The sequence below is a fragment of the Panicum virgatum genome, chromosome 9N (genome assembly GCF_016808335.1).
Source record: "Panicum virgatum strain AP13 chromosome 9N, P.virgatum_v5, whole genome shotgun sequence".
NCBI lineage: Eukaryota > Viridiplantae > Streptophyta > Magnoliopsida > Poales > Poaceae > Panicum > Panicum virgatum.
The window spans coordinates 62,875,898-62,903,771 of NC_053153.1; the positions used below are offsets into that span (position 1 = coordinate 62,875,898).

The window sequence follows — 27,874 nt, forward strand, 5'->3', positions numbered from 1 at the left end:
TTTGGGATGCGTAGATCAGATTGCGCGCCCCATCTCATTTTTTTTCGGAAGAAACTACAGCAATCCTTTGATTGGCTGAACTTTATTGATTCTGAGATAAATAATTACAAGATTTTAAAGAGTTACATGTAGATTCAAAGGAGGAGGGGACCCGGGAAGACAGAAAAGAAACAAAAACAAGCTAGGCCCATATTACATTGGGAAAAAAATTACTCCATTCTAACAGCCTTGCCTTATCAGCGGGGTAGGGACATCGATTGGACCATAGTGATAAGTCATCTCTACATCTTCAGAGATATCGTTAGGTTTACCTCATCCTCATTCTTAAATTTTTTTTGGATTCCTGCATTTCCAAATGTTCCAAAGAACGCAACTGATGATTGTATGATTCTTGGGCATCCTTCCATGAAAGGGTTTACCATCCACAACTGCTCAACACCCAGTGGCTGCTGAAACGAATCGGAGTGCAGATCAATGTAGGACCAGTAGCTGTCGCTGGGAGGACAGAGATGAACAAGTGGAAACAATCTTCTTCAGCAGTGCAGAAGGGACATTGCCCTGTGGGATGCATGTTGCAGTGGTGCAGTCTTGAATTCGTGCTTTGTCTCTGCTTATGATGTAACCAAAGATACAATTTGCATTTTTGTGGGGGTATAGCTTCTCCAAATTGCAGCAGAGAAAGGGTCGTCTGGGCAAGAACTAAAAGAGAGGAGATAGTGATCTTTCCTTTCTTTCTTTTTTTGAAGTTAAAGGCAGTAGCGCTGCCGGATCATATAAGATATAAGAAGGAGCAGAATGCTGGTGAATACAAAGTTTTCGATTACATATAAAACAAGAACACTGGCGATCTTTCCCCTTTCGACGTAGGTGTTTTTCCATTACTTCGGGGAACTCGATAAAACAGAACAAGAAGTTCTATCCTCGGATTCACAACCTATCCTCTCACTAAAATCATATGGATTTATACAGAACAAGAGGACCTATAACAATAAAACAGAAGCAAAACAAAAGAAAAATTGCGCAACAAGTTCATTGACAGATCACCAAGAAACCAGGGCTATCTAGCTGCCCATATCCCCTTGGTCGAGCCCTTGCTCATCCTCACCACCCTCTGCCTCCGGAAGCTGCGCGCACCGTCACCGCCGGCGGCGACCGTTACGTCCGCCTTGACGATGTGATGATCTGACGTCCCTTTCGAGGAGACGACGGCGTACGACCCGGGGACGAACTTGTAGGGAGAGTTGGGTGACGCCAGGATGTAGTCGACCCTTGTGCCGTACTTGCACGTCCCCTGCACATCTGCAAATTCAGCCGACAGAATTAATTGGTTGAAACAACTCTCAGGCCCGAGCTGGCTGCTGGACTCGATCGTCTGACTAGCTCTGATCGATCTCACCTTGGCCTTTGGCCACCACCACCACGGCCTCACACTCTCCGGCGAAGTCCTTGGCGTCGACGTACCGCTTCAGCTTCAGGTACCTCATCACCTCCGTCTTGGGCGTCGGCTTGCCGATCTCCTCGTAGAACTGCTACCGGATCACCAGAAGTTCAGAACGAGCCACGATAAGATGTACTATATCAGAAGTTCAGATTTGGGCATTGGTCAGATGTTTTTCAGGTGTTTGTGGCAGATGCAGTTACATTTAACGGTTTCTTATTAGACAACATCGATCTTGCCATGATTATACCTTAACAATGTTGGCCCAGTGGTCGGCGGAGTAGTCCGTGGGGTCGAGTGCATTCAGGCCGCCGGCAAGGATGTGGTGGCCATCGGCAGATCGCAGTATGGAGTTGACCTGCTTCATCCTCAAGCCCTCGTCGAGGTGGTCTAGGTGGGTGCAGTGGAAGTTCACCTCCCCTGCTCCCGGCACATCTACAGTGACCCTCAGCACGTTCCTGCTCTCTTGCACAATACACTTTTCAGTTGTACATAATTTTTGCAGCTTATCTTCTCGACTACGCACTAACTCCATACGTGGGCTATCCTTCAGCAGCCTATTTCACATGACATGCTTGTAGCGGCGTCTTTTTTTGGCACAGGTGGCCAATAATTTTTTTTTTTGCCGGGACGCATGGGTGGCAGTCTAGTCTTAGGATCGACCGTCATTAGTGTGTTAGGATCTATTTCAAACTGATTTAGGTTGTGTGTCGTTTGGACAGAGGCCGGGATGTATCTTGAAATCAATAAAGTTTCTCTTTTCTAAAAAAATCAATACAATGTTCAGCTGTTTGTTAATTACTTCCCAGTCACAAGTGTTTTTATTTCCTCCTTTCACTACATTCCTCCTTGTATACCAAACACACACTTATATATGATCTTTTAAAAACATTTATTTTAACAATATCTGGATCTTTGACAAAATACCAGTATGATTGATTGAATCTATGTTTTAAAAAAATAATTCCCCACTATCATTGTCATAGGCAATGTAATATATAAGTCAAGTCAGTAGCTAAAACGTGTTTTTGGAAACTGCACCCTGTATTTTGGAAAGGAGAGGATTAAGCTATGCCGAAAAAATTATATCATAAAAAGTATGTAAGCTATGTTTCATGTAACCGAGCTAAATGACCATTAAGGAGCTACATAATTATATGCTAGTGATTTTGGCCCTTCGATTTTTTCAAAATCCAAAACACAAACTATGTTATAATAGATCGGTAGCTGTCCTTTGATAATCTTATATTAATGTGCTTAGAAGAATATATAGATGGCCTAGGAATAATTTTATCCCAATGTTGTGGTTTTGTACAATCTGTTCTCTGATGGACAATAATGTAAGTTTTGTTTTCCACGGAATCTGGACTTCCCAACAGCCATAAATTACAAGTATATATCACCATCTACGCTTTTGGAGCAGCTCACCTAATCCTTTATTTTAAAAATTAAATCGCAAGACATGATCTGACCTAATCAAAAAGTGGACGAACCATCTGACTTTTGCTCAGCATTTCAACTATACTTGCTCCATAATCAATCTAGGGGTTACTGACCAAAGGATACTCTGCTCATCTTGAGTTTGTCAGCATCGTATTTTGCTCGATACTTGCTACTTTTTGGTGACCAATGGTAAGAAAGGTGCTACTATGTAGGTCCTTTAGACTCGCCTTTACCCCATTTTGACTTTATGTTCCGCCATAGTGAACCAATAATATACTAGGTTTCTGATATTCTGAAGGCAGTTGTTAATCCTTTTTTGGATCTCCCGTTGAAGATTTCAATCGATACATCCATCTTAGCCACTATGCATGACATATATACTCATTTTATTAATGCAGAAAGGCAGTGGCAACCTTATCAAAACCTATCACCTTCAACAACAACAGTTTGCCTATACGGACTACCTGCATTTTCTATTTAAATGATTTCATTTTCCTTGCCTACGAGATACAACTTTAACCACTAGTTCTTACACCTTTATGTTAATACGCAGCAATAAAATTATTTTGTATAACATAATGTACAATTATACCTGTATACCTACTCATCTGTGATTTATAAAATTAAACCACTGCAGAAAGGGGTATATGTACAATTAATGGTCTTTTTTGTGTACGTATTTTCTAATCTACCTACAATTATGAATCTATGATGTACGTATTTATCTAATCTACCTACGATTATGAATCTATGATCCATAGCATGAAAGAGACTAGAAATTATGGAGCATGCACTGCTTGAAGAGAACATCAAAGGATGCTGCATGCTTTGTCCTACTCGTCTATTTCCGTGCAGTGATGTGCTTCAATGTCTAGATTTTTTTTTGAAGGACAATGTCTAGATTCTAGAGGACAAAATTAGGCAACATGTAAAATCTGAAGGATGTCCATGCGCACATTGGACCAAATTAAAGCCGTTCATCATGGCATAGGGTAAAATTAATACCGAGCTAAAGCAAATGAGCAACAATGGCCATGCATGCGGATCGAGATGGAAGCATGGAGCGGCATGGTGCTCACCGGAAGTCGGACTGGTCGGCGACGCGGTGCGCCTTCCACCGCTTGATAGGCCAGCGGGAGAGCACGGCGTTGCCGTACTCGGGCGCCCAGCTCTCCGCGAAGACGTAGCGCATGCCGAGCCCCACGGCGAGGTCCGACAGCGGCCGCATCCCGCGCCCCTGCTCGGCGCGCACGTTCTGCAGCGCGACGATGTCGGCGCCCACCTCCCGCAGCACCTCCGCCATGCTCCTCGTCCTCCGCGACGACGACCTCCTCCACTCCGGCACCCTCGCGCTCGACGTCGTCGCGTCCCCCGCCGCCGCCGCCTTCCCCTTCCAGGCGCCGCCGCCGTTGCTGCTGCTGGCTCCCCCGGCGGCGTCCTTCCTGCCCCTCTCCGACGCCGTGATCTCGTCGTCCTGGAGGTTGATGGACACGCGCAGCTGCTTCGCCGGGGACTGCGGGCACTGCGCCTTCAGGATCCCCTTCCTCGGCTGCTGCTGCTGCTGCTGCCGGTGCCGCCACGCACCGGCCCCGGTCGTGCCTCGCGGGTGCTCGTCGCCGTTGTCGTCCGCTGCCGGCGGCACGGCCGGCGCCAGGGAGAACATGGCGGCGTTGAAGGTGGCCACGCGGATGGTGACCGGCGCCGAGGACGCCGGTTGTCGTTGCTGCGCCGCGGCGCGGTCGGGGCTCCCGGAGGCGGGCCGGCCGATGACGACGACCCGGGGGCCCTTGGAGCTGCTGGTGCCGGCGCTCGCGCGGCGGCCGGGCCGACGACGTGGCGGCAGAGAGCGGAGGCCGTCGATGAGGCGCTGGAGCGCGTCCTTCACCGTCGCCATATGGGCCGGCGCCGAGGAATCGAGGATGCACGCCTATCTCTATCTTATTCGGATGGCAAACACACGGACACGGCGTATGCTCGTGGCTGCACTCTCATCGCGAGACGGCAGAAGCTACACGATTCACAATTTCACATAGAGGAACTTTGGCAACAATAAGCAGGCAAGCAAAGCAGCTTACTGAATCGACCCCTTCAACACCGGCCTTCATGTCTACGTCTGCAACCCGTAAAGTTGCTGCAGTTGACATGATCAGGTGATCCACAGAGACAGACGATTCTTTCATGTGGGCCATCCCGTATCTTTCATCATCCTCAACTGCTCCCTGACAGGTGTGGGTCAATGCTTGCCGTCCTGCGTCCTTCAGCGACAGTGGCTTTTGCAACTTCCTCTTAGGAAGAGCCAGCCGAAGAGGAGGTGATTTTACAAAGCAATAACCAAACATACTTACATATATATAGGGATGAAAACAAAAATGAAAATTTTCATTTACCGGGAATCGTTTTCGAGATTTTATCGAGATTCAGGTGTAAATGAAAATGAAAATGGCTACCAAAAATATGAAAATGATAATGATATTTTTATCCGAAACTGAAAGCGAAAATGATTTCAGCCTCTACCGACCATTTTCGAGAATTACCGTATTTATGCGATAATTTACCGCCGGTAGTACCGTATTTGAGGCCCAACCCTAACACCTGCTTTCCCTAGACTCTTGCCCAATTAGCTTGCGGGCTTCCGACTGGCCTAGCTTCTAAAGCTAACCCTAGCCTCAAAAGGAATCGAGTTCCTCGCTCACTCCCCAGTGCACCAGCTCCTAGCCCCTATGACCTGCCGCCCACCAGCACCGCCCCCTCTCCACGTCTACAGGCGACCCGCGGTCCCCTAGCTACCCTCTGGCCTCCGGTGCTACCCCTCAATGACGACTGCCGGCGACGTAGCACAGGGTGATGGCGCTAGCAGGAGAGGCATCATCTTGAGGACGATTGATGCCACCGTCTTTGAATTTGGCAAATGATCATGTATGACTATGTTGTGTGTAACTTTGTGTCATAGTATCGTGGTTGCTACTATATATTAGTTATCATGGATTGGTTCGATATTTGAACTAATATCTTAATCGAATCTTCACTATTTGCATGTCAGATGTGTCAAGTCATATAGCTATGTTATGCTCTATTGTTTGATATGTTTATCATTTTTTAAATATTATTTTGATGGGTTTCGATCGTTATCGATGTGTTCTCGACTGTATATTTTCGTTTCCGAAACTACCGGAATACCGGCGTCATTTTCATTTCTGAAAATACCGTATATGAAAGTGAAAGTGGTGGAGCCTTTCGCCGATCGTTTTCATCCCTACATATATATGAACCAGCAAGGCTTGGGTTGGGCTGGGTCTACATGCTAACTAGGCTAGGGTAAGCCCATAAATCAAATAGACCCAAGAAATCAGTATGTCGGCTGGCCGGCCCAATTAATGGACCAGCCAGTAAAAGGCCAGCTATGGGCTGTTCAGCCTGCTATTGGTATGGGCAAGGAGAGTTGCTCTCGAGCTCTCTCAGTACTCTTCCGGCCAGTGAGCCGGATCCTGTAGGAACCAACGATGCGACCCCTGACGTCCCTCATGAACTTATAGATGGGGATGGTTGCTCCGTGGAGCGAATTGTAATGGATCCGTTGAATCCGAACAATGTATCATGGAGCACCGGCCGATCCAATATACCCTTCTGTGTTGTAAACCGGTTCTCCATTGGATCGCGTGGGTCGATCCTTAATTAGCTATATATACTCATGCAGCGGCCAGCACGGCAGCACCCCTGCGACACCGTGGTGCACTGGTGCTTATTAATCAGCTATAGTAATATAGTATAGGCTGCGCTCATACTCCGGAGCTCATGTTCCCTCCGGCAGGGTCCAATCTTCCTTCCCTTCGTAACCGCCTACTCCCTTGCTGCCTGCTTAATCATTTGATGAGATATAAAAGGACACAACGACTAGCTCATAGCAAAGGCGCAGCCGCACAGGCGCTGGCTCACGCGTCGTGGCCTCTGGGGAGGTGCCGTGGTGGATCGAACCTGTCGACCCATTGGTTCTATGGGTCACGATCCACTAACCATTAGCTAATTCCTAGTTTACATTAGGGGCCTGCTTGGGTTATTTTCGTGGATCGGTTTGATGATCCAATGGATCGAACCGCACCACCCCCATCCTTATTACATGAACTCATGGGTGATCTCACACGGACCATGCTGGTCTGTTGCGAGCATTTGATTTTATTACCAGAAAAAAAAGCAGTAGTAGCTGTTAACTTGTTAGTTGTTACTCGGGTGATGGTCGTCACTATCCACTAATCTCGCCGCCATGGCTACCTGCGCCTCCAGCTTTACCTACCCTCTATTTATTCGCTCAGCCGGGGAGTAAGAGTGTACTCGAGCCAGAAGAGGATCAGAGGACGACGACGGCCAGTAGCACTGAGTACTAGTGAGGGGAGCTGAGTAACACCGAGTACACTAGAGGGGAGCTGAGGACCAGTGCGGTGCTACGTCGAGGATGGAACGAAGCGCCGGCGGCGAAGCCCGTCCTCCGCGTGGCCGCCATCTGCGGCTCCATCCGCAAGGCCTCCTGGCACCGCGGCCTCATCCGCGCCGGTACAGCCTCACCACCACCAGCTCACCGGCGTTCTGCTCTCTTCACTCCTCGTCTCCGTAGTCTTCCTGCTAACGCGCACCATGCATACTGGCAATTGACCGAGCAGCCGCGGAGGTGTGCGAGGAGTCCATCCCGCGGGGCTTCGCGTCGACGACGTGGACGTCGCCGGCCTGCCACGACCTCGAGAGCGACGGCGGCCACGGCTTCCCGCCCGCCGTCAAGGCGTTCCGCGCTAAGGTCCGCGACGCCGACTGCTTCCTCTCGGCCTCGCCCGAGTACAACTACTCCACCAGTACGCACTTCACTTCAGCGCCGGAGCTAGGGGGGGGTGCTGGGGGTGCTCCAGCCCCCCCCCCCCCCCCCCCCACTCCTATAAAACCCATGGAGCACCCCTAAAGTCCTATAATTTTCAACCATAAATCAAGAGGAGAAAGAGAAAAATGAGAAAGATGGAGAAAAAGAGAGGGGGAAGGAAGAAGACAAGAAAGATAAGTCCTCCTAAATTTAAATTCTAGATTCGCCACTGCTTCACTTCTACTATTCTACATGCTATAGATGTCCATGCAGCTCGCAGCTAGGGTTAAATTTACCGACCGGAACCAGTCCGGAAACCGCGGTTACCAGTCAAACCGGTTCGGACCTGTTCCAATTCCGGCCGGTTTCAAACCGGCCCACATTCAAAATTCAAATTTAAATTTAAAAAAATGAAAAATTCTCAAAAAATTCCTAAAAATACTTTAAGTTGCGACGAATCTAATTGTGTCAAATTTTTTCAAATATTCGTTCATTTAGTATATTTTGCGAGCATTTGAAGTTAAACAAAAAAAATATGCATACAAAAGTATACAAATATATACTATAAGGATCCAAAGAAATTGAAATTAGCATTACCAAGACTAACCTAGCCCTATCCCTCATAAACCATCCCTTTAAGGCCCATAGGTCAACAAAAAAGTTTGACGAAGGCTAGGGGGCGGACACATTTCGTCCACCCCGCCATACAATTCCACCAAAACTCTAAGGTAGTGTTTGGATGTTGACATCGAGGTCCAGAATCAGGCATTGGCATTAGATGGGCTCGAATTCAGCTGTTTGGATGGTCTCGATATCAGCCCTTGGAATCGGACAACAATGCCACGAGACATTTGGCCACGCTTGCGGGAGCCTGCCTACAATACCGAGCCTTCATGCTCCGAATTTGGCTGGAATCGAGTCTTTCCCCCTCCCGCCGCTCGTACCCCTTCGTTCGCGCTCGTGAAAAACAAAAGCTACTGCCTATCGAGGGGAACGGAAGGGGCGACTGGAGCAAGTCGACGGCGGCCGCGCTGCAAGTTCCTCCCTCCCCTCCCTCCTCCTCCTCCTCCTCTGGCATCTCCGGCCATCCTCCCCGTCCTCTTGTGGCGCTGCAGAGGCACTGCAGAGGCACCTGCAGAGGCGCCTGCTCCCCTCCCCAGATCTCGTGGCGCTCTAGAGGCGCTGCAGAGGCATCTGCTCCCCTCCCCAGATCTCGCTGCCCTCGGCCGCTCGACGCCGCCAGAGGCCGGCCGCTCGATGCGCGGGCCTGGGAGGCAGCGCGGTGCTGCGGCGTGCGGGCCGTGGGGCGCGGGCCTGGGAGGCAGCGCGGTGCTGCGGCGCGCGGGCTGTGGCAAGCATGCGAGCAGGTGGGGCCAGGCAAGCAGGAGAGCAGGCGGGGCGCCGGAGAGGGCACGGGGCGCGAGCTGCGAGCGGGCAGCCATCAGATTTTGTTGGGATTTCTAGCCTAATCCTCTGTTCTGTGTTGTTTTTTCAAGTTGCTTCTCTTGTTTTGGTTGCTGTTGAGGCCAATTGAAGGTACACCATCCCTACTAATGGATGTGTTTTCATTGTATGGCATGGTGTTTGTGTGACTGTGTTAGAATTTTTTCTTACAAATGATGCATGCGAATTGTAGTTATACCATGTCAGATCATGCGATTGACTAAAAGAAACTTTCATGGCCTGTGCATCATATTGTGTGAGAAATGTGGCCTTCGTGACAGTGTATATGTTGGTGTGGAAGAAAAGGTTGCTATGTTCTTGCTAGTAGTTGGACATGGTTTAAAAATGAGGTTGCTGCGTGGCACTTACAAGCGGTCTTTAGAAACTATTAGTAGGCACTTTAATGATGTGTTGACAGCCATTCTATCTATAAGTGCAGAATTTGTTAAGCTTCCTGATCCTTCTGCTCAACCACCTGATCCTTCTATTAAAAAGTATAACAACTTGACTGAGTTTGTGGTGTATGTTATGCAGGGCAACAAGGCAGCAACTTGTTACAAGACCAAAGTAGTGAAGAATTGGGATGCAATCTGCACCATTTACTCAACTGATCATGCCAATGGTCAAGGTGCCAGTACAGGTGCTGAGGATGCTCAAGATTCACCTGAACAAGATGGTGATGCATCCCCAAATTTGCCCCCAAAGAGGCAGTGAACTGTTGATGCAATTCTTTGCATGCTTGGAGATATGAAAACCTCGTTCAATGATGCTTTGAAGTCCACTGAGCCATTACCAATGCCCCAAGTAACTCCTCCTGCTGAAATCGTTGCTGCACTTCAAATGATGCCAGATTTGGATAGATGTGACATGCTCAAATCTTATGGAAAGCTGATCCTTAATGAGCGCTTGTTCCAAGCGCTTATGGAATTCCCCATGGACATGAGGAAGGAATGGCTCTTGATGTTGAATGAGAAGAATTCCAAATGAGTGCGGTTCTGCATGGTTGTTATGTAATGCCTAGATTTGCTATCCTAATTAGTTTGTTGCTGCTATGATGGACACAAAGTTGGAATTTATCCTATTATCTTCTATTACTATGGTTGAATCTGTTGCTACTACTTGTAAGAGACATGAAAAATATTGATGTCATGTTATTGCCTAAAAAATGGCTCTTGTTATCAATATTTATGCTACTGGTGTCATCCTTATTTTTAAATATTCTTGCTGTTTTCACGTATTTTTCAGAATATTGCTGATATTATGACATTTTTCAGAATATTTTCAGAACATGAAAATTATTTTTCTGGCTTCTTTTGTGTTTACATATACTACGTACTTGTTGATAATATGGTCTCATACTGGAACATATTTTATAATGTTCAAACCTTTCAACATTCACAATTCTATGAGTTGTACATCCAAACAAAAATTGGAATTGCATTCCAGCATTTGATTCTAGCTACTAATTACAAGCACATCCAAACAACAACATTCGCATTGCAGACCATTTTCAATACAACTTGGATTTAGTATTCAAGCCATTTTTTTTTTGTCACCAAACCACTTGCTACCCGCCCACCTGTACCCTCCCCAAAATCACGGAACCCGCCCGCGCACCCAACGGGAATCTCCGCGTACAGAATATCCTACCCCTCGCCGCCAACCCCGCCGAGCCGCCGCCGGAAACCAGACCCGGCCGCCTGCACCTGGCCGTGCGCGCCGCCTCGTCCCCTCATCCCCTCTACCGAGCGCCGCCCCTCTCCTCCGCCCTGTTGCCATGGGGGTACCCTCCGTCGGCCCACTCCTCGCCGCCTCCTTGGTGCCGTGGGCTCCCCTCTCATCCGCCCTGCTGCCGTGGGGGCGCCCTCCGTCGGCCCCCACCTCGCCGCGCTCCCTGGTGCCGTGGGAGAGCCTCCCCCTCGCTGCGAAGGCGTCAATCTCGGATCCTCTCCCCCCACCCTTCCTTCCCGGCGCCTCGCTTCCTCTGCTGACGCCATCTCCATCTGCCTCTCCGCATGGCCACACCTTCCATTCCCCCCCTCCCAGCGCCCCCTGGCGAGTCTCGGCGGCGGCGGCCCTTGGCACGACGCGGCCTCCGAGCGAGATCCTGCTGCCCCTTGGACGAGCGTGAGGTGGACGTGGAGCCCGCCCCCGATCCCGGGAGCTCCTGGTGCCGCGTGCGGGGTCGTGGGAGCTCGCCGCCGGTGACCGAGCCTCCGCCGCTGCGGATCTCCTAATTTGAGGCGCCGCGCGTCGATTCCCCGCAGGTACGCGCCCCGATCACGCGGCCGCTTCGATCCCCCGCTGACGTGGTGCTCCTCTGTTAGGGTTTTGCGGCGCCGGCGCCGGATCTGTTTCTCTGTTTCATTGCAGCATAAGGTCGTAACTGGGTTTATTTATTATCGTTATTATTTGTTGTGTTAAAATTTGATGAAGGACAGCCTGATGGAAAGTGAAAACCGTTGCTTCATTATTTACAGGATCTGTTTTTGACATTTGCACTCAGTTATTGCTTGATTAGTAAGCTGAAATATTTTGTTTAATCTTTGCATTTTCTTGGTTAGTCGAAAATTGTATGTCCTAAGATGGGACTTGGGAGTGACATTGCGCTGCTACGTTTCTTCTGACACTATTCTAGCAAAACAAAATAACCATTGTTTAATCTAATTTCTCATTTGGGCCTCCTATATTTTAAGTACTTGTAAAACCTGAATGATGATAACTTTATCTGATGGCCATGCCTGCCTGTCTTCAAAATTTTAGATGTTTATCTGATGGCCATGCACTCAGGGGCGGATCCAGCACTGGGTAAAGACACCGTGGATAATGAGTATCAACCGCCACTCAATTTCACAATAGGTGACACTATTGTTTGGCATTCTTCAAAACTAGCGCGCACGTTTCCCGAAAAAAGAATCTCGCATGCATGAAGTACTAAATGAAGTCTATTTGTAAAACCTTTTTAGGGATGGGTGTAACTTTTCGCGACGAATCTAATGACGGTAATTAATCGATAATTGGCTACAGTGATGCTACAGTTACCATCCTCTAATCATGCGGTCAAAGGCCTTATTAGATTCTTCAGGGTCACTAGCACGGGGGTTCTAGAGTTGGTTTTGTAAACTGATTTTGTTTGACACCGTAATGAGCGGTCAAAATGGCACTATTCATTAGCACGCTAAAATCCTAGCGCGAACCAAACAAGGCCTATGTAGCATGTGAAGCTCTGTAATTCCGCAATAAAGTATTAGCTTATCTGGTGGCAATTCTAGCAAATTATAAATCACAGGCATCTACATATTCCAGCATGACTATTTAAATTTCTATGACTAATCTCTATGTCTAATTCATTATCTTTGTATATGTCAGCTAGCTGCACACTCATCTCATCCAAACTTCAAAAAGTGGAAACATTTTGTTTTGTAGTCGGTACAAGTTCTGATAGAGTTGTGATGGAATTTCTGCTTCGCTTCAAGATGATAGAAACACAAAGAGGCCACAGATTGAGTCAGAAACAATACAATTGCTCGAGCAAGAAAGAGTTTCTGCTGATGTCAATGGTACCTCCTCTGAACTTACATGTATATTTCTTCGCGTAGATAAATTGTTCTCATGATTGAATGAATAATAAAAGGCATTTTGTCGGGTTAACTATAACTATGATTGAGAAAAGGAGAATAGAGATCAAGTGGGAGGGGTATATCCGTAGATATAGGGATCATAACTTTCAAGCTGATCGGAAATTATAGAGATATTTTGAGCTGTCAAGTTAGCATTTTACTCATATGTGAGAATTTAAATTATGGTCTCTAATGAGCATTTGGTTTGGCGTTTGTAAAGTAGCATATGTCTGATGTAATGCAGCAACAAGTCAGACTACCTAAGCTTTCCATGAAATTTCAGCTGTACCTATGTGAGCCATGAACTTAGCAGTCAACTTGGTTGTGCAGGTGCTCTTTGTTGCTGTGCACAATCACTACAAGAGGATATACAAGGTATCATCAAATAAGTGGTTGGATTTTACTAATTGAATTCGGCTTTTCAACTATCGGTCGTGTGGCGATTCACTATTGTTTTTGAGACATGAGATTTTGATTTCATGAATCTTGTGTGCTTCTTTCTACAGCCAATTCGGAGACTCGCCGCTCGACCTCGCCGCTGTCGCCGACTCCGGGTTCTTCGACGGGCCCGTGCTTCCACCAGGTGCTCTCCTACGCTCTCGGACCCTCAATTTGGTTGCTCCATGGTGGATTGGGTTGATCTGCTTGGTCTACCTCCGCGGAAGCGGGGTTGGTGGGAGTAACTGGGGATTGAGAGGATTCAGGCGATTGAGATGGTTGTGGTGACTGGCTCTGGTGATTCGTAGAGTAGAAAATAATTAGCACCCTTGATGCTTTGCGCAGGAGACGCTCAACATGTTCTCGGGGATGGGCCGGTCGGTGTGGAAGGAGGCATGCGCCACGCTCCAGAATATTCTATCAGGTTTCTTTTCTTATTCCTGCTTCTTTCTGCCACCATTGGTCTACAATTTTTTTATAAAATCAGCAGTTTTGTGATAATAGGTGGGATCCTGTCAAGTTTTTTTTTATAAAAAGTGCTTGTTTGTTCACTGCAAAGTACCAATTCAGGATGGTACTTATTCTCACTTTTCTTCTGGTGTTGCTTTGCAGCTGCTGAGCCAGTCTTGCCTGACAACAAGGCCCTCAGGAACAAGTGTTTCGTTCCAATGGTGAGCTTCATGAGTCTGCCTTGTTGTAGAAATTCTGCAGCTAGCAACAGGATCATTGACCAGATCACTAATGCTCTGTTTTGATAATGCAGAGTGATATAGAGATGGTCCAGCCAATCATTGTTGGAGGCTACACAGACTTCTTTTGTTCCGTGCGTGATGGCAGGAATTGCGGGTTTATCTTCTGTCGGTTTGTTCACTTCTCTGAAAGATCAAGCCACTGAAAAGCAGTTAATTGCACTGAAAAATATGAAACAGATGGTAAGCTTCCCTCACTGTTATGAAGCTTAGTAATATACAGTAAGAAAGTTCAGCTCTTGAAGCTTAGTGTTTTGCATTTAACTCTGCACCGTATGTCAAATAAACCCTTTTAGGTATATGGTATGAGACAAAATGTGAAGGTGCTTTCTCAAAAGCTGACAATTAAAACTGAGGATAGCTTGGACTTTTGAACTTGTCATAGATTACCATTTGGAAAAACAATAATAGACATTGCTTGATTCAAGTGTGAAATTGGGTATGCAGCATTGAGTTGTTAACAGTTGAAATGCTGATTAATATAAGCGAGAAATTTTTATGGCCTTCTTAGGGTGCTTATTTCTATTTTTTTTGGGATGGCTAATTATTGTTGAAAAGAAATATAAGCTTCATGTTATCTCAGAATTCAGATGTCAAGCAAAGTTCAATTCATGCTCTATTTTGTTTAATGATTTGATTTTAACTATCTCAATTTTCCCTGATGGCACCTTACTGACTGTTTGGGAAATTTTTAATTATTTAAATTTTTAATCACCTACTGTGTTCCATATATATGTATATATATATACATATCCCAGCCTCGCCTCCGCGTTCGCCCTCGACGCCGTTGCCCTCGGAGGCGCTGTCCCGGCATCGCTCGTCTGCCTAGCTCGCCGGCCAGGGGATGCGTGGGCTAGAGTGCTTTGTCACATGAGTGGGAATATGGATAGGCTGTCAATGTTACTGATCTATATTCCTATAAATTATGGTTTCCTTGTTTCAGTATGCTACTAAAAGAAATCAGGGTGCATGGGAAGCAAGGAAATCTAATGCTACATTTGGCAATGAGGTTCCTTCTGTCTAAGTTGCAAGATACAAAGTTGATTTTTGAACTTCAATCTGATGAGTCTACTAATTTTATCCGGGTTGCTCATTTGTCCAAACTGCTGCTCTTTTAATGCGTTAATCTATGCTATGTTCTATTTCACTCTAGGAGCTTAGTTTGTAAATATTTATTGTCGTATTCATTTCACTGTATAGGGTTCTCTTGGAGCACTTATGGAGGAAGTTGTCATGTTTACTGTGTATACTAAACATAAAAAAAAGATTTTTCTTCTGATACTATAAAATAACTCTGAGCGTCTGGAAATACAGTACTCAAAACGATTACAGGGTGGATGAGTGCTTCAACATATTTCAGAGGAACTACTCAATTGTTGGATCATTCGGACAACCTTGTGAAAAGAAAGGTACTTTTTGCCAGATGAACTTTTTTATTGGTTGTGCAGTACCTTTTAACTAATTGAGTTCCTTGAGACCATAACCTTTTATGCTCTGTGATTATTGATCTGAACTTCTCTACACAGACACTTGGGATGTTGTCTGAAACTGCCAGAGGAAACGGTTTGGTTCAGAACAAGCAAATTAAAAGCACGAAAACTGAAGCATAGCTCTGTTATAACTGTGATCAAATTGGACAAGAGCTCTGGTCCATATTTCAGCAACTTGTGCTTAAAGATTCTTGAATTAATTGACAGAGTGGTTGATTTGGACACTTCAGTGAAAACGGGACACTTCAGTTAAAGTGTGACCACATGTTAATAGTACTTCATTTTTCCTCTTTCAGGAGCATTTGCATTATGATGTGGTGAAGCGATTCAAATAAATGTATATAAAAATGGAGATTTCAATGTCTAATAGAGATGTAAAGGGTTTGCACTTTGGTAGACTAAATTTCTCACCAGAAATACAGATGTTTATTTACCATGCATTTTTTTCCTGTGGTGCTTGATTCCTTATAAGTAAAAAAAAAATAGTGGTTCTGTTTAGATATAAGTATAATAATATCTTTTGATTAAGTTGTAGCCCAATTTCGCATGTTGACCAGATTATTGTCTTTTAGGGTAAAGACAGAGTTCAGGGTGACGGCTTTCTCTATATATAGTTTCTTAAAAGTTCTTGTTGTAACTAAAATTTAGTGTAGTTATTTTTTCGCAACATTATTGTTTAAACATGTGCGTGCCACAGGTACACCCTACTATAGTATTTAAAGGTATAACCATATATATGTATATATGTATGTTAATAATTGGTATAAAACAACCATTTTGCTTTGCATCTTGAATTTTTGAATACCCAAACTTGACGTGTACACACATCATAACAAAGTGGAAATTGCCGCCAGCGAAACATTTATGGTTAAATTGATTTGATGTCATTAGTAAAACATTTTGGGCAAGGCATAAAAAACATGATGTATGAATTCAGTTTAAGGCCGAGAAATGCACAAGGGTTCAATTAAGCTAATGGCGAGCAATTGCTACTAAACTTTTTGTGAGAGGACCGCACATTTCCAGTAGAAGTGCACGAAGCTAAGGCTCTTTCTTTAGTAAATATTCATTCACTTTTTCTTTAAAAAATATATCATTGCCACATGTAAACTTTAACTATAATATAAAATTTTTATTTTTTGAATTTTTTAAAATATGTGCGTGCCACACATGGGCATATGCTAGTACAATGTAAAAGTAGTACAAAAGAGGGTTGGAGGGTTCATTTAGGCTAAAACATGTTATACAAACATTCATTTAATATATTTGCGGGTATTTGAATTTAAACAAAAAAGAAAAAAAATTGAATTTGGCTGGTTACCACTCAAACTGACCGGTAACCGGTCAAACCGGTCGGCTAGCCGATAGTAACCTTGAACATGAGTTTTTGGTTTGGATTTTGAATTTGGCCGGTTTTCTCCGGTAACCGGTCAAACCGGTCCGGTTTACCGCTACTGGTGGGTGGCGGTTTTGTCCTACCGGTCGGTAAAAAAACCCTGCTCGCAGCCCGTTAGTCCGGCTCAAGCACTGTCAATTTGGTCCAATCCAAGCACGGCCCGACCCGCTCTCCATAATGCCCGGGCTTGGGCCGTCACCCCAGCCTGTGGGCTGCCACGGCCTGCTACGGAGTTAGCAGGCCGGCCCGATGTTGGTCCGCTAACTCGAAAGGTCTACCCAGCCCAGCCCACAGCGACGGAGTGAGACGCCTCAAACCCTAGCCCACGGCCCCGTTCGCACAACGACCCCTCTCCGTGCAGCGCGCCAGCGCCCCCCGCATCCCCGAATGCCGTTTCGCTCGCCCCCCGCCTCTTGTCCTTGTCTCCGCCCCGTCGGCTGTGAGAGGGCGAGACGTCGAGACCGCGACTCCGCCCTGCCACCTCCTCGTCTCTGCCCCGTCGCCCGCCACCTCCTCGGCTCCGCGGCGCCGACCGCCGCCTCCTCGTCTCCGCCCCGCCGGCTGCCTCCTCCTTGTCTCCGCCCCGCCGGCCGCCGCCTCCTCGGCTCCGCCCCTGCCAACCACCACCGCCTCCTCACCTTGGCTCTTCGCCTCCACCTCTAGCCACTGGCGGAGCTAAGTGTAGACAAAAGTGGGCCATGGCCCCCTTTGCCATGCAAAAGCTCCATTATATGAACAGTAATTTTGACACTTTTTATTAGCTTAGCAACTCAATTACCAAGGCTGCCCCCCCTGATTCTCAGGTCTGGCTCCGCCACTGCCTCCAGCCCTCCACTGTTGGCCTCTCCACTTCCCCTCCATCTCCGATGGGCTTCGGGCGGCCCGACCTCTGTTGTTGGGCCGGGCTTTCTCGGGCTAGCCCGGCACAAAACAGGCCCATGGGCCCGTGCCTGGTCATCAGGGGAGCCCGTGGGCTAGCACGACACGACCCGCTAGGATATAGGGCCGGGCTAGGCACGGCTTGATAAAGAGCGGGCCGGGCTAGGCGGCCCGAATGACCATCTATTTTTTTTGCGAAGGGGCTGGAAGCCCTGGATCATTGCTTAACCCGTGTCTTTTACAAGTAGCCCCTTGAAGAAATAAGAAAATACAACGCACACCGCAAAACACAATCTCCAGGGGCTAAAACTAACACAAAGGACCCTAACAAAAGTCGAATTTGAAACAAAGATCCCCTGGCCCTCTGCCCATCCTAGCATCCACGAATCTTGCTGAGCCGCCTGAGTCGGAGAAGATCCGCTTCGTCCAGGAGAAGAGCCCAGCCAAAAACTCGAACGAGGCCTCCAGCTTTTTGAAGCCGCATGAGAAGTAGACGTTGTGGTATATCGGCCGCCATCGTCCAATCCTTGGCCAAGCATCCAATCCGCCATCACTGGTGCAGACATCAGTGACCGGAAGGAGAATCCGTCGCTGGCAGCAGAACTGCCAACCCGGAAGAAGAGACACACGGGGGAGCACACCAGATCCATGCCCAAAGATTCCACCCTTTCGCTAGAAAGGAGGAACAAGATCCACTCCGTTACTTCAACAGCACCAGTAGGCACAGAAGCGCCAGCAGGACCAAACAAAGGAAGGAAAAGAAGCCGCGCACGATTCATCGATGCCAGTTTCGATCGACCAAAGGCAAACGAAGCCACCACCCACAAACCGCCGGCAAACCAAAAGAAGAGGTCCACTGACCTCCAGGAAGCTCCACCGAGAAAGGCAGTTGGACCGCCTTGAGATCCCAGGAAGATTTTTATTCTCCGCCGGAGCCGCGCCGCCGCCGCCGCCACTCCCGGAAGCAAGCTGCGCCGCCGTAACCGACGACGAGCACCCTAACTACGCCTAGATCTAAACCTATCTAGACTAGTATGCACACCGGCGGTCGATTCCCCCCTCCCCTACTTCTCCCGGTGGTGCCGGAGTGGTCGCCGGAGAAGGAGGGGAGGAAGCGGAATCGACCCCGGACGCGGTTTCACCTCCCTGTCGCCGCTCTCTCCTGTAGCATCTAGAAGGGACGGGAAAGGGAAGGAAAAGACACTCGGTCGCTCTCTCCTCCCGAATGGCCATCTATATTACATGCGCGCTCTCTCTTTCACTCTCTCTGCTTTTACAACACGTGTCTTTCGTGCCACCAGCTTACTTTTTTTTGAGAATTGTGCCACCAGCTTACTGCGAAAAGGAAAAAAAACTCAACAATGTAATCGCAGGCCCGCTGACGAACGCGCTGGACTGGGCCTCGATAGGCGTCAACTGCTGGGCGGACACGCCGGCCGCCATCGTCTGCGCTGGGGGCAACTTTGGCGGCGGTAGGTCGAGCTACCACCTGCGCCAGGTCTGGGTGTTCCTCGACATCCACTTCCTCGAGAACAAGCGGAAGCTCTTCATCTTCGCGTTCGACGACGACCCGGACTGGTTCTTCGACGCCGACGGCAACCTGGTCCACGCCGAGACCAGGGAGCGCCTCAGGCAGGTGCTCCTGTCGCTCAAGGCCTTCACGCTCAAGCTCCAGAACAAGGATTGAACCGATCGAGTCGCCGGCTCGCCGCCGGATCACCGTAGTACCGTACCGTACGTGCCAATGCAATAATCTGCGGTTTCAAATTGAACGGGAATAACGTGCCAAGGCAACCTGATGATTGCCTTAGGGAGGGTGGGGGTTGGAACCATGTTTAAAAAGACAACTATTAGTTGAAGTATCTGCTTTATGTTGGTTATTTGGCTTATTAGTAGGAATAATATGATACAAAGGCGTGACAAAGATAAGAACGCGGTACAGAAGGCATGTCAAACTATGGAGGTTTTAGTCATATAGTTTTTTTTTGCCAACCATGGATGGAGGCTTACTAATAGGATTGGTCCTTAATAAGAATCTTCATCAAATTTTTGGGTTGACTTCGTCACCTTTTGTTTAATTTCGTCAGTGTGATCGTAGACGCAAGAGCTGCAAACTTTGTAATAATCGGCTGTAACATCTTTTAAGATCAAGACTGGGTACCCTTTTTCCCATTATGTAAAGAAAACCTAATGATTGGATCTTATGCCTCTTTCAATTACCCTCTAGTCGTATTAAATTCAGTGACTTCCCTGGAATCAAAAGACCCGGCGCCTGAATTGGACCAATAACTACTCCCTACGTGTCCTACGTTTCAAACTGTAAAGTTATCCCAACCTTTTTGAGTAGTCAAACTATTTTTGGCACAACTTTTACGATATATATAATATAAGGCGTAGATTTTTTTCAAATAATTTGAGGGTAGTTTTTAGCACAACTTGTATGATGTTATCTTTACCGGGAAGATTTCTCGTACAATTTTTTTGGACTAAATTATATCCACCATACAATAACTTGTATGAATGTATCACTTTGATCCAATAAGTAACAAAATATGCGAAGACATGCACAAACTTGTCAAATGTGTGTGTGTACGTCAAATGTATGCCACGTAGTGTATTTTGTTGTGGTGGCATGTCACATTGCTTGTAGTTTAGGCCATAAGCATTAATTTTAATGGTGAAGGGTCAAAATGTAAAATTTTGAAATCATAATCCCTTTATTAGCACCTCTAATCCCTATCTGATCTATTCCTACAATGTATCCGGTCGAAGGGGTATATATAGCGATGTTGATGGAGATAGGGCAAGGTCATGTTAATATATAGGATTTTTTTGGATCTGTGCCATCACAATTTTTCAACTTCTGAGATATGCAATTACAATTCACCTATTTTGAAACTTGTCATTACAAGTTTTTACTTTTTTGAACCGTGTTATTTTATATGTCTTTGATTCTCTTGGATCCACTCGCATACAAGTGTATTTTCATATAGTCCAAAATACCTCTGGTGCTTCTCTCCCTTCACTCATTGATGTGTGGAGCCCACACGTCAGCTTTTTACTCACAAAGTTTATTACATAACTTCTAGGTACAATCCTCAGGATACTTTTCTAGTACGATTTTCATAAAAGAAGTTGTCAAGAGAACTTCAATACATAATAGAACGTAAAAGGAGAAAAATTGAAAAGGAAAAGAAATGACAGCACTTGCACAACGCAATGGAAAAAGTAAGAGAATGACCGGTTATTGTTTTCCTATAGGCGGGTTGCACGTGGGAAAATAAAAAAAATAAACATGCTGCCAGCCGGGGAGTCCGCTAGCGCTGTCACGTGGATTCGTGAAAAAAAAAGGTACGAGGAAACGAGTCATCGACAGGCCTAGCGGCAGTCGCCCCGGGTCGGAAATCGAGCGCTCATACGCTCCCAACGCTCGCGTGTGGAACTGGAATTCCGCTGGCGACGCCACCATCGCAATCACTTCACTAGTTCAAATAAACAAGAAAGCCCGCCCCCTCCCATGCATCTCGTGTCGTGTGTTCCAATGGATCTACCACCGGCGGCCTCCTTCGTCGCCGTCGCGCTCGCCAGCGTGCTCTTTGTCATAACCATCCTCCGCCGCTGGAAGCCCAAGCGCAGGTACAACCTCCCGCCGGGCCCTCGGTCATGGCCGGTGATCGGCAACCTCAACATGATGGGCAGGCTGCCGCACCGCTCCGTCCACGCGCTCTCCTAGAGGTACGGGCCGCTCATGTCCCTCCGGTTCGGCTCCTTCCCCGTCGTCGTCGGCTCGTCGGTGAATCCGCCCGGTCCATCCTCAAGACCCACGACCAGGCGTTCGCCGACCGCCCAAGGATGGCAGCCGGCAGGTACACCGCCTACAGCTACTCCGACCTGCAGTGGGCGCCCTACGGCGCGTACTGGCGCCAAGCGCGCAGGCTGTGGAAGACCGAGATCCTGAGCGCGAGGCGGCTCAGGTCGTACGAGCACGTCCGCGACGAGGAGGTGCGTGCCATGCTCCGCGACCTCTACCAGCACGGGCCGCCGGCGGCGGCGGGGCGCGCGGTTGTGCTCTTTGATCACCTCTTCATGGTGAACCTCAACGCGATCTCGCGCATGGTGCTGGGCAAGAAGTACGTTGTCCACGGCGGTACTAGTGCAGGGCCGGCGACGACGCCGGAGGAGTTCAAGTGGATGATCGAGCAGTTCTTCTTCCTCGGCGGCGCGTTCAACGTCGGGGACATGATCCCGTGGCTAGGCTGGCTGGACCCGCAGATCAAGAAAATCAAGAGGCTGGGCGAGATGTTCGATCGGTTCCTAGAGCAAGTCCTGGACGAGCACGACGGGCGGCGGCGATGGGAGGGCGAGGAGTTTGCTGCCATGGACATGGTTGACCTGCTGCTGGAGCTCGCTGACGACCCAAACCTCGAAACGATCGGGCGGGATGGCGTCAAGGGATTCACGCTGGTAAGACTGGATATTCACTAATCAATTCGGCCAGATGTTACGCCATTTCAGTAATATAAGATTACACACCTACCAACTTGCTACGTTACGCAAAAATAAATTTGAATTTGTTTTCCAGATATGTTAAAAGTAATCCGAAGTACAAGTATTTTGAATTCTTTTACCCTTTTTATGAAGTACTTTTACTTGAAAATATTTCTTAAATATTTTACTCCCCGTTCCAAATTATAAGTCATTCCAAAAATCTTGGAGAGTCAAACCATCTCAAAGTTTGATCAAAATTATAAAGAGAAACACAAAAATTTATGACATCAAATAGGTGTACTATGAAAATGTAGCTAACAAAGAATCTAATGATACTTAATTGGTATCATAAATGTTATTATCTTGTTATATAATTTTGGTCAAACTTGAAAAACTTTGACTCTCCAAAATTCTTGGAATGACTTATAATTTGAAACGGATGGGGTAGTAAATATCATTGCCTGGTTTAGATTCCGTAGAAAAATATATAAACACTTATAGGGCTTTTCCACTCCATCCCCTATTTCCCTACTGACCTCCCCTTTCCAGCCGCCGCAACCCTACACGGCCACCCACACCCCCGACACTCCGTCCGCATCTCCCTCTGGCATCCAGCCGCCCTCCACACCTGCAGGCCTGCAAACGTGGTGCGATTGTGCCCAGCACCGCCCCCCTCGACGTCTGGCCACCGTCCGCACCTGGAGGCCTGCAGAGTGGTGTGGTGGTGCCCTACACCGCTCACCCGCGCCCCAGGCTTGGTACGCTCGCGAATAGGAGGCGAGCAGGGAGTGCCTGTCGCTTGAGCCCCGGCGCTCCATCCGCGGTCCATGCGGACCACGCCATCCGCATAGATGATGGCGGGTATGCGGGCATACCCGGGTATCCGGCACCCACAGGTGACGGGTATATGCATAGCTTTTCCCCCATCACGGGTCGCAGGTGCAGGTGCAGGTGCAGGTACGGGTTTGAGAGTTGCCTTGCAGGTGCAAGTTGTCCATACCATACCCCGAGTAATGTGCTCGTTGCCATCCATAGAGAGACCCTTAAATTCTACTCGCCCTTATACACTTCGGATGCCCTACTAGTCCTCTTTATGTTTTTTTCCTTTACATTTAAGAGTAATATATTTTGAGTCATTACAAACTTTTCACATCAAATGCTCTATATATAATAGTTAAAGTTTGAAGTGCTGAACACTTGGAAACTACATCATCACAAGATTTTTTTTATTAAAATACGTTCATAACATAGACAGGAGCGGAGCCAGAATCAACCTAAAAGGGGTGCTGAGCATCTTGTAATTAAGCTAACTTCATATTTTATATGAACTAAGGGCATTTAAGTATGGAGGCTTATCTGGGTTAATGTTATCTTTTGTTTCATCTAAAAGAAGCTGCACAAATTCTTATATACAAGCAAAAGTCCCACACTCCATCGGGGAGGCTAGTTGCGCCACTCCAAACCAGTATCAAAAGGAGTAGTGATTACTCTCCTAGAAAATAATCCTCTGCTCCGTTCTTGTAGGACCTCATCGTTGGCGGCATAGACACCTCGTCCGTGACCATCGAATGAGCCATGTCGGAGCTCCTCCGAAATCCCGATGCCCTCGCCAAGGCCACCGAGGAGCTGGACCGCGTCATCGGCCGCGAACGCCTCGTCACGGAGGGGGACATCCCGAACCTCCCGTACATGGAGGCCATCGTCAAGGAGACCTTGCGCCTGCATCCGGTGTCGCCATTGCTGTCACCGCGGATGTCCCGAGAGGATGCATCCATGGGCAGCTACGACATTCCAACCGGTACGATCGTGTTCGTTAACGTCTGGGCCATCGGCCGCGACCCTGCCGTGTGGGGAGACGATGCCGACGAGTTCCGGCCGGAGAGGTTCGTCGGGAGCAGCCTGGACATGAAGGGGCAAGACTTTGAGCTGCTGCCGTTCGGCTCCGGCCGTCGGATGTGCCCCGGCATTGGGCTTGGCCTAAAGATGTTGCAAGTGGTCCTAGCGAACCTGGTGCACGGCTTTGCGTGGAGGCTCCCCGATGGCATGGCGAAGGAGGAGCTGAGCATGGAGGAGAAGTTCGGGTTGACCATGCCACGCATGGTCCCGCTCGAAGCCATCCCGGAGCCTAGGCTTCCGGCTCACCTATATGCAGGGCCGTGATGCATATGCTTGCGTCCCTCAGCTGCATTATTATCTCAATATCTCTGCGTGTGTATGTGAACAGCAACAATGTTACATGTGTGTCAGCCGAATATAAAGACATCATGCCTTATGGTTAATCAACTACTCCACTGTTTGTGGAAAAAAACCTGTGAAAGGATTTAGATCTTGTTTAGATCCATGAACTAAACTTTGAACTTTAGGCCTAAAGTTTAGTCCATTATTTGATCTAGACAGGTGGAGTTTAGTCCATACAACCAGCCTAATTCGGAACTGAAGTTTAGTTTCACCTTTTCATCTATTTATATGTTTCAAATAATGGTTTAATTTGCATTTAAAGTTTAGTCCATAGATCCAAACAGAGTAAAATTTAGTTATCTAATATTTAAGCACCAAAAGTTTAGCGCTAGGTGATCCAAACAGAATTTTAGATAGAAACCTATGCTCATTCTTGCCTCGCTCCAGAATCTTGGAGCGTTGGCATAACCAGTTGGAGTGCAAGAAATGATGCCCCAAACCAAGAGAGAGTGCCGAGGCGTGACTACAAGCTCACGCTATGGCACTAGCACAGAAAGCTCCTTTTTCCCCCAATTCTAAATCCTCTTTTGTCCCGGTTTTGGAACCAGGACTATGACGCACCAGCAGGACTCGAACTTCTGAACTTTTGCCTCGGACATAGTTTACTTACCATCCCACTTACATAGTTCATGTGATACTAATTGGGATGCTTTCCTTTTTTAAAACAATCCGTAGAACCCCTTTAGTCCCAGTTGGAGCCTCCAACCGGGACTAAATGGTGACTCTTTAGTCCCAGTTAGTGTTACTAACTGGAACTAAAAGTTTTGATCCTTTACTCCCGAATTGTAACACCAATTGCTTCACGAAAGTTGCAACATACATTTTTTTCTTCTCTTATCATTTCAGAAGCAATCATGTCACGTAACTTGCTCGCCTGAACTTTAATATATGGAATGCAAGTCGATTTCGCACATGATTTATATATGAAAGGGAGAAAGTGCACGAATAAAACTCAATATTGTAGGTTACATGTGAAAACTTGCAACACTGACTCTCTATCTAGTAGAACCCCTAAATATAGCTCTACTAAATTTGAAGATTGGGACGAAAAAACAAACTCGAATAGAATCTCTACTCAGTGACCCATTTTTGAGAGACCTCTAAATTTCATCTTATAGCCCCCATCTATACTTGGACTTGGCGCTAGGGAATTTTTCCTTTGCGAGGGAGTTGGCGATGCGGCTCAGCTGGCTGCTAGAATGGGCCACAACTCAGGCGATTTACATGTGAGCGCTTCGTCTTCATCACGACTGTACCTCTTTAGAACACAGACTTTCCATGTGCCACACGGGATGACATGGCATACAAACAAGATTAGACCGGTCAAGCCACATATGCAAATCTGTTGGAAATCCCGCTTCACTGCTAAACTCGATCTTGATGGCAGCCATCGTGGAGCTCAGATCGCTGAACGTCCTTGGATCTCTCCGGGACACGTCGAGTGACCAATGTTGAAGCATCTTGTGGCTATACCAGTGAAAGCCATGCCAGTTAGGGACCCGGAGAACTGGCGAAGTAGCAACAAAGAGTTATTGGCGGTGTCCCCGCATGCAGCTTCGAAGTATGCGAGGTGCTCCCTCGCATCACTAGTTCCATCTAACTGATGGAACTTAGGCGGATGCCACCCTACTGGGAAGGGCACAAGGTCATGCCATGCCTTGTACCGCTTCTCGAGCTCCCTCTCCATCGAGCGAGGGGCCTGGTCACTTATCGCCCGCTTCAGCTTCCTATTCACCATATCTTTAACCATGTCATGGTAGTCCTTCAGCGTCGCCGGTAGCGGTGACGCGTGGGCAGAGGGCGAAGCGAAGTTTGTTGGCCAAGGGCGAACACTTGGTGCTCCATCTTGCTCCTCGAACTGTGGGTCTTTGGTAGGTCGATATGGGCCACCATGCAGAGCATTCTGAGCTGAAGCCATGACTCGTTCAACTAGTTGATCGAACTTCGCAGACAACCCGTTCATCGTCCGCCTATGATCTTGGACTTGCTCCTCTAAGCTTAAGGCTTGGGATCCTTCTGGCGACTCCGGACCACGGCCATTGCAATGGTCATCTACTACCATGAGAGCTAGCACAGAGTTCCTGACATCAGGGTGCTCATCCTTATCTGAAGGGATAGATGCGGCGAGGTCGATGTAGCGAGGCGAGTGATCATGCCTCTCCAGCGACGAAGATGAGTCGGTGTTGCTTGCACTCATGCCATCCCGCGGATCTCCGTCTTCCTCCTCATGTACGACCCCCTTCATCTTCTGGGCTGCGATGACTGGAGTCGTGTGCTTGCTTCGGCACGGTCCACCATGTGTTGCAGGTCCTCGGGATTCCAAGGATGACGGAATGTGATGTCGACGTAGCACCCCGAGAACATATCTGAAGCTAGCGCCTTGTCGCTGTCAGATAGCAAACCTTTTATAGCAGTGATAGGGAGACAAGGTGCTGAAGTCCTCACCTAATCAGGGGCTGTAAACACACTGGAGTCTCTCGCCTCGTCCGCCGGTTTGAACCACGAGCGAACATGGCCTAGTCGAGGTAGGAAATGTCTTCTTGAAGTTTGCCTTAAGGTTCGGCGTGATTTCTTCATCAGAAGGGTAACTACACTCATGAGCCACGATCGTAGGGTCCCAGTGGTGCAGCTTGAACGCGAGGTGGAACTTGACGTGCCGGCATAGCCTATTGTGCAGCCATGGTAGGTGCACCTTCCTCTTGTTGCCTTTGTGCCTAAGCTCCGTCTCTCGGGGAAGATGGGCCTCGAGCAGGCTCCCTCCCGTATGAGGAGTCGCGAACTCATCGCCATTGCTGAGTCGGGCGGGGACACTTAGTGTAGTCCTGTCGTCTTGACCAACAATTCCAATGAGGAGGCAAGGTGGCATGCCTCCGTTGGAAAGCGTGGGGTGGTGGAAACCGGTGATGTGGTGCCAGCGTTTGACGTTCATGTTGCGGGCGACGGCTAGGGATGGGTCACTCCGGTTTGCCCCTGGCTCGTGTTGATGAAGTCTCAAGCGCTTCTTGCTCTTGAAGCCTTCTCCCGAGTTGACCCACTTGGTCTTGAAGCTGGGGCAGCTCCTGCCTCATGTCTTCATCTTGAGGTGCTAGTTCGTTAGTTTGCAAAACTGCAAACTTGTTGGTGTTTGCTGTAGACGGCTCTTCATTCGCCATCCTATGGTAGCAGGACACCCATCCGGTTGCCCGGATTGGTGTGCTATTGTCGAAAGAGGCAGTAGGTCCTGGAAGTTGAGGTTGCTTGCTTGAGAACCGTCTCTTCCAGTACTCCCGCATGGTCGCGCGCGGCACCAGGTCCTTGATCTTGGCTGGCTCGTGTGCCCACTCATCAGGGAACACGTCATATGGTGGCCCCAACGTGCTGGGTAGGTGAACACCTTGTCGAGAAGAACTCTCGTGTCGAGGGACCAGTCCTT

The 27,874-nt window shown here is 47.9% G+C and overlaps 2 protein-coding genes and 2 pseudogenes across 11 annotated transcripts; 3 read left to right on the top strand and 1 right to left on the bottom strand.

The window, feature by feature from the left end:
• Positions 1-796: 796 nt before the first annotated feature.
• LOC120692736 lies at positions 797-4,932 on the bottom strand. Of its 2 annotated transcripts, none has more exons than XM_039976118.1 (4): positions 3,961-4,932; positions 1,689-1,896; positions 1,397-1,529; positions 797-1,299 (listed from the first exon to the last, which is right to left on the bottom strand). In XM_039976118.1, the coding sequence occupies exons 1-4, from the start codon at positions 4,773-4,775 to the stop codon at positions 1,058-1,060; spliced, it is 1,398 nt and encodes a 465-aa protein (XP_039832052.1). In that variant the 5' UTR covers positions 4,776-4,932; the 3' UTR covers positions 797-1,057. The 2 variants fall into 2 exon arrangements, with proteins under 2 accessions (XP_039832052.1, XP_039832053.1); XM_039976119.1 differs by having other exon boundaries at positions 1,397-1,526; positions 3,961-4,929.
• A 2,207-nt stretch (positions 4,933-7,139) lies between these two features.
• Positions 7,140-19,423, top strand: LOC120689238 (annotated as a pseudogene).
• LOC120690988 lies at positions 10,754-15,901 on the top strand. Of its 9 annotated transcripts, none has more exons than XM_039973929.1 (9): positions 10,754-11,431; positions 11,928-12,023; positions 12,131-12,166; positions 12,591-12,724; positions 13,115-13,159; positions 13,291-13,367; positions 13,568-13,646; positions 13,835-13,893; positions 13,986-14,141. In XM_039973929.1, coding segments are annotated over exons 2-9 (516 nt in total). In that variant the 5' UTR covers positions 10,754-11,431; positions 11,928-11,938; the 3' UTR covers positions 13,987-14,141. The 9 variants fall into 9 exon arrangements, 3 of the variants coding, with proteins under 3 accessions (XP_039829863.1, XP_039829862.1, XP_039829864.1); XR_005682060.1 differs by lacking the exon at positions 12,131-12,166 and adding an exon at positions 15,498-15,901 and having other exon boundaries at positions 10,758-11,431; positions 13,986-15,380; XR_005682062.1 differs by lacking the exons at positions 11,928-12,023; positions 12,131-12,166 and adding exons at positions 14,730-15,380; positions 15,498-15,901 and having other exon boundaries at positions 10,759-11,431; positions 12,534-12,724; positions 13,986-14,154.
• A 1,854-nt stretch (positions 19,424-21,277) lies between the features above and the next one.
• Positions 21,278-24,384, top strand: LOC120692385 (annotated as a pseudogene).
• Positions 24,385-27,874: the final 3,490 nt, after the last annotated feature.

Coding starts and splice junctions, on each gene's coding strand:
- LOC120692736 (XM_039976118.1), bottom strand. CDS start 4,775: ATGGCGACGGTGAAGGACGCGCTCCAGCGCCTCATCGACGGCCTCCGC. Junction 1,530..1,688: donor ACTGGGCCAACATTGTTAAG/GTATAATCATGG, acceptor GTGATCCGGTAG/CAGTTCTACGAGGAGATCGG. Junction 1,300..1,396: donor GGTGGTGGCCAAAGGCCAAG/GTGAGATCGATC, acceptor CTGAATTTGCAG/ATGTGCAGGGGACGTGCAAG.
- LOC120690988 (XM_039973928.1), top strand. CDS start 11,939: ATGGCCATGCACTCAGGGGCGGATCCAGCACTGGGTAAAGACACCGTG. Junction 12,725..13,114: donor AGTTTCTGCTGATGTCAATG/GTACCTCCTCTG, acceptor TTGGTTGTGCAG/GTGCTCTTTGTTGCTGTGCA. Junction 13,160..13,290: donor ACTACAAGAGGATATACAAG/GTATCATCAAAT, acceptor TTCTTTCTACAG/CCAATTCGGAGACTCGCCGC.